This window comes from Cylas formicarius, unplaced genomic scaffold (genome assembly GCF_029955315.1).
Source record: "Cylas formicarius isolate icCylForm1 unplaced genomic scaffold, icCylForm1.1 PGA_scaffold_4__25_contigs__length_36172078, whole genome shotgun sequence".
NCBI classification, from domain to species: domain Eukaryota; kingdom Metazoa; phylum Arthropoda; class Insecta; order Coleoptera; family Brentidae; genus Cylas; species Cylas formicarius.
This window is the reverse complement of record NW_026844334.1, coordinates 25034016-25042968: the sequence shown is the minus strand read 5'-3', so window position 1 is coordinate 25042968 and position 8953 is coordinate 25034016. Positions and strand designations below refer to the sequence as shown.

Sequence of the window (8953 nt, the reverse complement as noted above, 5' to 3'; positions counted from 1 at the left end):
AATTCAAACCAAAATCTTTCGACAACGTTTGCTTCTAGCAATTTCTAATAAGAGGGTATTTTTCATATAAAAATGATTGAGGAAATTATTTTTTTTACTACAAGTGGAATACGTGGTCATGCAAAAAGTCGTAAGACATTGCAGGTGAGAAAAGTCATGCAGAGAGCGCTCTCCATAAGTAAGACCTAAATTAAGAAAAAAAATTCTCATCCCATAATACCCCGCGAGGTTTCGCTATTTTCGATAATGATAGTTTGTACCTCGAAAACGAAGCATTTCGTTATTATAACTTTTGACCTAAAAATACCCTTTTGACTATGGGACACTTATTATCACAATATTTATATTTTTCGCTTTTAAGGATTGTGGCTCGTCAATCGAAAAATTCAGTACTTTTTATATATATTTTAGAAGCGATTCTACCCTATTTTCTTCTATTCTTATTTGATTAATTTCAAATGGAGTACTAAGATATTTACTCTATTGTCTTATTTTAGCTTTTGATTAAAATCAAAATACTGGTCGGCAACCCACATCCCGACGAAAAATTTACAAATCTCAGCTACCAGTAATCCCAATAAATTAGAGTCGCACGTGGATCCTGGAACGTTGGTAACATTGGCAACAGGAACAACCCGCGTTTTGTCACAGGACCTTGCCCCTTCTTCCAGCGGCGCGCGGTCTCCTTATAAAACGGAATTGTCGACCCCCGCACCACTCTAGTGCGGTGCCTTCGTCAACGAGACATGTTGAAATACGTGAGTAGCACACAATCTCCCTTCTCTCATTCACGCCAATCCTTTTTGGGACCCTTTCATTTTATTGGCCGAAGGTCTGCGGTGAGTCCTGCCCCAGAAATGAGTGACAGGACGTTGAATTGTTGATGTAATGAATATAGCCCATTAAATAATATTGATATTTTTTATTCTACTAAGTTAGCTTGTACTCCATAAATATTGATAATTAATTACAGGCTTGTTTGCGGGTGAGTAACTTCGATTTTTTTTTTCAGCAACACAGAAATATTCAAGATTTCTTTGTTCTTTTGACAATACAGCTAAATTCTGAAAGTCAGTATAGACCATCAGACCATCATACATCTAATGGAAAGCGTTTTAAGTGACATCATAGAAACCAAAATTTATAATACTTAATTTTCCTTTTTATGAAGGAATAATGTGTGTAGGAAATCGTATAAGCGTTATTCGTATTGCATACTTTGCTTTGAATGAGCTTGATAACTGATTTGCATTTTTCTTGGCGACACAGTGTTTCTCCAGTAAGGCTCAAGAACTATTTATGAGCAGTTAACTATATATTTCCGTACCAGTCTGAATTTCTAAATCAATACAATAATATATAACAAATCCTCCAAACAGTGCTTAATAACACTGGCCTTGAGAATACTTAAAATCATTTATCAGTGTTGGAGAGATTCACTTATTTGAAACAATGTCAACTATATTTGTATACATGTATACTTGTATAGATTTTAGATTTGATAAATATTTTAATCAAGTTGTTCAAACTCCAATATACTACTAAGTATAAGACAATTAAGTGCATCTTACAATCTGTCCGCGTTCGTTAACCTAAGATAATTAAATGCCAGTTTCAAAATTATGTTCTGTACTTTCAGCACTCCAGCCGTAGTATTGATAATATTTATTAGTTTCTACTAACCAAATTATAAATGCAAATAAATTGCTTTTGAATTGATAAATTTCCTTCGGTAGACACAAATATTTGTTAAACCTGTTAATTACGTGTTTGCCCAGGCTCACATCATCATCTAAATATCAAAATATGCCAGAAATCCGGAATCAGAGTGAAAAAGAATACAGATCGGTATACTCCATAACAGGCTCTTCCAAGGAGATATAATTAGAAACGTTTTTGACATTATAATTATGAATACTTTTATATGGTCTTAAGATAAATTTCCTTATAATAAATTACCACATAGAATAGAAGAGGGAAAAAAAAATTTTTTAAGCAAATTCTTTATTAAAGTATAATTCTAAAAAAATATTATTGAAGGGTGCAACATAGGTATATATGCATCGGTTTGATGAATACAATGTTCATTTACGAATTCTATGTACAAAAAGAATAAATAATTATTGTTGTGCTGCAGTGCAATATGCTGGGTGGGGTCCAACCTTCAAGATTAAAATATGCCTATATTTTTTATACCGTTCAACATTATATGCATTTAACGTATCTCAACAGCTTTAGTAACAATTAACTTAGCCAATCAATGTTATAACGCGAAATAATATTAATTCAAATCAATATATTTTTATAACCATATTAATAAATGATCGTCACAACTTTTAAAACTAATTTAGACTTTTTGTCACTAATCATACTAAAACCCCTCCAAGGTTTCTAGTCAATCGATTTTTCGACAGTGAAAATTTTTGAAAATAGGGAACTACGAAGTGACGTAAGTACTAAAAATTAACGGTTTTAATATGCATATTATTCGTTAGAAAACTATTTCCATAATATATAACTGCGATTTCGAACGGGATTTATTAATTAATTCAATCGCAATATTTCAAAAATTGACTTCACCCAAGTCGCGCCACCCGTAGCCTTGCATTTGCACGTGAAATTCGTATTTTGATTCATTGTAAAGTTCGTTTTGCATTCTACAATAACATTTCCAGGTCTCTTCAGCAAAAATTTGTACGAAAAATTATATATGGATTTCTGTTTTCTAAAATTTGATTTTACATGCTGTCCATAAATGTTTTCCAGTCTGATCCTATCCTCTAGTCGCCACAAAACTGAAAAATGCATCTCCAACAGACTTGCGAACCTATCACATGCTTAAAGTCTGGCAGAATATGACACGACCTTAAGCACTTGACTGCATGCCCTATAATTTGACGTCCGGTTTATAACCTTTACAAAATCTCCAAAGCGGTTTTTTATGTACCAAGATCGTCCGGTTTTGGCACGAAATATCGGCAACAAGGAAATGTCCTCGCTCGATTAGTCTTTAAACGCAAACGTTTTACAACGGCCAACGCCCAGTGAAGTGGCTTGATATTTCAATGACGCGTTTGACTTTTAACTGACCCTCAATATATCACATTTTCCTTTTTTATTGGTGCTTAAAAAATATCTAATACAACACAATACGCATTGTCATACAGCCGTCCTGCATCAGGCGTAAATAATACCGACAATGTTTCCGTAATACAGGTGACTGTGCTCGCCATCGTGGCGGCAACGTTCGCCCAAGACTTTGATTTTTCGCCGCTCCAGCTACCGCCACGACCTGCCCCACCCAAAGTGAAACCAAATTATTCGGGACCGTCCAGCGCACCTAGACCTACACCTGTACCGATTCTCAAGCAGATTGACAGGTGATGAAAGAATTTTCAGAATGATTCACGATCCATAACAGGTTAGAAGTTCACCGAAAATGATAAATTAGCCCAAACCGTAAAAAAAAATTGAATTCTACTTCTTGATTATTTTTACATAATATTTTGATATTCGTATTTACGTTAAAAAATGCGTTTAAAATTAAATTTAAATTTAAATGATGGAAAAGGATCTTTTAATTAATTGATACGCATCAATTATTCATAAAGAAAAATTAAAATTACCCTTATTTACCCTTGAATCCAATTATTAAGGAGTTAGTGCAGTATCTCCATTTTTGTTTGTTATTGCGATGCCGTCCATTTCAAATTAGTTTTGCATTTGAAATGTAATAAATAGAATTTTGTTGCGCATTCAGATTTTTCGCAAAAACCATAATTTTTAAGATATGAGCCGAAGTTTTTTTAATGTTACACCCTTTATATTTTTAAAAAAATTATAATTTCCTAAGTATATATTTTTGAAATAAACTTATATAAACTTTTCGATTTATAATACATTTAGCTTGGATCTCAAAATTTACACTTTATAAACATCTCTGAGTACGCTTTTGATATCTGCGATATTTAGGGTGAGTAAATATACCACTTAAAAAGAGTTTGAAATGCTTTTGGCCATAATAATAATAAAATATGTATGAGATTCTATTCTCATCATCACATTGCTATACAAAGTGTTTAATATGAAATGGCTCCATTTTTCGTTTCACCTCCTAAATCTTAAAAACCAAGCCAGTTTGCATTGGTTTGAAAATCGAACACAAAGAACGCGAAACATGCAAAATTGACACATTTTGCAAAAACGTATGACTAAAATATGGTTTTTGGATTCCAAGATGTTTGAAAACTAGCGCTTGTTCTTTTCAATATTTATCTCAATACATGAATTATTCGCTTTTTCAGTTTTTTTTTATCCGTTCCAATAGCTGTAATCTCTTCGGCCTCGGTTGTTGATCAGTTTCAGTTTAGCTCTGAAGAGGTCAACAGAACGAAACCTCAGCAAGTTCGATTTATCAGCTACCGACATAGGAGAAATCCAGATTTGTAAATAGTACAATAGAATAATGATTTTTTTATATATACGCAACAGAACAACATTTTTTACATAACAGCTTATGCAAAAAATTACCAAATTTTTTGAACGATTTTATTTTATTAACGGCTAACCTGTGGGCCGTGAATCATAAAAGATAATTTACCTCTCACCAAAAGGCTTATTGCAGGCACAACGAAGATGGATCCTATACGTACGGTTACGAATCCGCCGATGGTTCTTTCAAAATCGAAACCAAGCTTCCAACCGGAGAAGTCAAAGGAAAATACGGCTACGTAGATGATGTTGGTAAAATAAGGGTTATCGAATATGGCGCAACCAAATACGGATTTGAACCCGCTGGCGAAGGTATGTTATAGCCCATTCTCAGGTTATCAAACGGATTATTGTGGCTCTCAATCACAGGCATCACAGTAGCCCCTCCCACTTTAGTCGACGAGACGACTGACAAAAATGGCAACCTTCTTCCCGAATACGCCGACAACGGCGATGAGCCGGCTCCACCTCGTCCAAGTCATACCATCAACAATCAATATTCTCAAGGCAGACTGACGCAAACCGCAAACTCCTTTGAATTTACTGGACCTCAAAGTTTTCAGGCGTCGCCCGCCAGAAGTTCAGCACCCGTACCACCTAGAGCTAATATTCCAGGTAAGGGTATAGATTATGTATATGTTTTTTTTTTAACTATATTTTATTTTAGGAGCCGTTCCAGTTCAATCTTTTGCACCAGCGCCGCGCCCGGCTCCTAGACCCGCACCAGTCTACAACGCACAACCAGCTCCTTTCGATGATTTTGGCGGATTTTCACGACCATCTCCCAAACTGACGTTCGTGCAACCTGCAGCTCCGCCTCCACCACCTTCACCGCAATACGCCCCAAGACCAGCCCCTAGACCAGCGCCAGCTCCTCAATACAGGTAGATTACAGTTAACTTTTGTTTTAATATTCCTTTAACGCTTGATACGCACTTTTCTTCTGTCTGAATTATCACTAAAATTCCTTTATGTTGCAGTCCATTTGGTGGTAACTCGGAATCCATTGCCGTGCTCAACTTGACATTCTGAAGTCTCGCTTTCTAACTTTCTTCTGTAATTATTTCTCTTTTCTACATTAAATCTGTTTCTCTTTTCCCATCAGTTGTTTTCTTTATACTGCCTCGGAAGTTTCTGATTGTTTGACAAACGCGCGGCGTTATTAAGAAAACAACTACAGGGTGTTACTAAAATGCCATCATATAATTTACTGAGTGATTCTCAGGGCCGATGGACACATACGGCAAAAATACTCATTATAACGGATACCTAGTAATCGAGAATAATAATAATAATAAAGTTTATTTGAACTCAACTAAAGTGCTTGTCGTGCCACTGGGTCTTAGTTTTGAGATTTTAGCTTTATCTACTCACAACATAAAACATACTGCATTTATTATTTGCATAAATGTTTTTACACTCACCAATTTAATCTGGAAAAAATTGTCTATTTCATAATGAGGAAAAAAATTTAGTTAAACAAACACCATACCAGATTTATTTAAAATGAAATTAAATTAAACCTTCAACCGATGTGCATCTGCAACTTGTATAACTCTACTCGTTTCTTAATCTTCTGGCGCAGTAAAAGGTTTCCTAAAAATTTTGTTTTTAAAACTTTCTAGATCAATTAAGTTGTCTTAAACTGTTTGAAATCACAATATTTTTACTGTTGTCAAACATAAATAACAGGTATAACTATTTGTGGTTCTTGGTTATATTTCTTTAACAGCATAATTTTGCATTTAGTTTTGGATCGTGAAAGAAAATATCAAAACTTTTTTTCTCGCCACTATAAATGGTTGATGCTTATAACAGTATTAGTTACTTTCATAAAAGGAAGTACTGAAAAAATTGATTAGCTTGATGATTGATTTCCGTCGACTTAATTTGCAAATTCACAAAATAACAACTTTACAACAGATACAATTATCAATTTGGGATCAACAACTCCTGTTTGACGTGAAATCCATTTATCACATACAGCTTATTTTACTTATTACTAATTAAATGACTCCGTTGTTGGAGTTTGTAAACAAATCAGACACAGCCATGAACCACGAAATATGTTTGCAAATTATTTATTCAGATTGTCATTTATAATTTATTGTTTTATTATTTTATTTATTATACAATAGTCAATTATGAGCTAAAGTACTTTCCGTTGAGGTAGCAACAATAGTTTGCATGATAGGTATTGCAGTTATGAAGGTCACAATAAGCCCTTTCATTATCCGGAATCTTCTGAACACTCAATAAATTATATGATATTTTTTCAATAACACGCCCTATACAAAAGCTACAGCCGAATCTTTTTGTAGAATTTTCCTATTTATTAAATTGTTTTCTCTTAGACCTGCACCGGTGCCAGCACCAGTTTCGTCGGGTAATCCGTTCGGTGGACGTAGCGGAGGAAGTATCTTAGATCAATTAAGCAAGGATTATGCACTTCCTCAAAGCTCAAATGCAAATCCCCTGCATGACGTCAGTTTTGGCTACATCTAATAAGCAATTGCTGGTTAGCTTAGTTATTTTAAATTTTTTTCAAAAAACGCTCAGAAACTTTAACTCTAACTGGCTGGCATATTCGAGCACCTATCAACTTTATTTATGTAAATACCTAACTAATGTTTTGATGCCATGTTTTTTTTTATATCCTAATGCTCTGGACTGTAATTGAATTTAGGTTACATGTAGGTGTGAACTTAGTCACGTTTTTAGCGCTGTTCTAGAATTGTAAGCCTTTGCGTGTGTACTTGTTTTGTGTAAGAACGTTTTGTAAATAAACATTTTTAATTGATTTGATTTTTAAAACTTACCAATGTAAATTTTTTGTTTGCTTCTGCGTTTCATCCACCGTAAGTCAAGAGCGATTGCAAATTTCTAACTAAAAATCTATTTAATGATTTGGCATTATTTTATATTTACATAAACTTGATGAATATAGAAAATTAGTACTTTTCTACGTGAGCATCCTTAAATTTGGTTGACATATGAATTTGGTTTATTTAAATACTAGCGTTATATTTTTATAGAATTTGTGAACCACATTTAATATTAGTTTTACCTGCAAAACTAAATATAAGTGATTAATTTTGCTATTTTGTAGGGAATACCACTTAACTGTTTCAGATACTTACCCACTAACTATAAATTATTACTTATTTTATTCCTGCAAGCGAGATCACTATAAGAAAGAAAAATGATGAGTAGTTTTACGAAATAAATATGTAAAAAATAAATTTTAGTAATTTTAAGTATTAAGCAAATTGTATATTATAACAGTTTTAAAGAACCAAATAGCTATTTTAAACTAATCCTGAAATATTTATTTTTTTATTTACATACATTAATTGCTAATATACAATATATATGTAATCTGGCTGAATTTTGTCGAACTAATTAAAATATAAGATTGGTTAAAATATATTTCAAAATTCGTAAAAGAATGACATTTCACACAATTTTGACGTTTACCTGTAGATGTCAACAGTCAATTAGAACGGTAACCTTTAACAACTCTCCAGACCTATTCATTCCTTAATTTCCAAATTGCTTACATATTTCTTTATTAATAGTCCATTTAAGGTAGGTTCCGATATTATATTTAGAATTGAAGTAGATGAAATAGATTATACAACCACGTGATGCTGGAGAAACATTTTTAAGAACCGATAAAATAAAAAACTCAATATCTGGCCTCTACTACGCAGCACCTTCATACGAACAATTTCTCACAGTAATAGGCCACAGTGTACACACCTTGAAATTTAAGTTCTCCCAGCTTAAAATCTCGAACGATTTACTTTGCAGCGCCCAAGACCTAATCAAAGAACATATAAGTATCCTCTTTGCAAAGTAACACACACAATACCCAAGAAGAGGAAAAATGTAATAGTGGTCTTAGTCTTACAAAACATCAATAATTTGTTAACATGACCAACGGAATAAACTAGCCAATAAACTAAAATAACAACACATTTTTTCATGAAGAAACTGACAATAATAAGGAAGTAATTGCATTGTATTCTTTAAGTTATGGTATGTTGGGTTGCCTAAGTCAGGCAATATGTTTGATGTTTCCACCACAATTATTATCGTTGGAGATTACAACCTGTTTAAAGAAAACAATTTAGCCTCAGTCATTTTGAATAATAAGCGGATTGCTGATTAAAATATCAAGAAAGTCATCTCTTAAAGTAAAATACAAGAAAAATATTGTTGATTATTATCTTCCTAATTTTTATATTATCTTTCCTGGTTTCAACTTCGGCTAAAAAACATGAGAATTTATTTATTCATTTTGGTGTGGTCATATAAACTTTATACACGCTTTATAGATCAAACTATCGCACTTTGGCCGATAGTTGGCACACTAGGAGTTTCATATACTATATTATCCGTCTATTTCAATTACTGCAATATGTGTCATTGGTAATTAACACCCAAATTTTTTATTGTT

At 33.2% G+C, this 8953-nt stretch overlaps 1 protein-coding gene across 2 annotated transcripts; it reads left to right on the top strand.

The window, feature by feature from the left end:
* Nucleotides 1-721: 721 nt before the first annotated feature.
* On the top strand, nucleotides 722-7291 carry LOC132700319 (actin-binding protein WASF2-like). Of its 2 annotated transcripts, XM_060667543.1 has the most exons (7): nucleotides 722-758; nucleotides 3217-3380; nucleotides 4625-4803; nucleotides 4861-5106; nucleotides 5159-5375; nucleotides 5472-5547; nucleotides 6846-6986. In XM_060667543.1, exons 1-6 carry the CDS (start codon nucleotides 747-749, stop codon nucleotides 5521-5523), a joined length of 870 nt encoding a protein of 289 aa, XP_060523526.1. In that variant the 5' UTR covers nucleotides 722-746; the 3' UTR covers nucleotides 5524-5547; nucleotides 6846-6986. The 2 variants fall into 2 exon arrangements, with proteins under 2 accessions (XP_060523526.1, XP_060523525.1); XM_060667542.1 differs by lacking the exon at nucleotides 5472-5547 and having other exon boundaries at nucleotides 6846-7291.
* Nucleotides 7292-8953: the final 1662 nt, after the last annotated feature.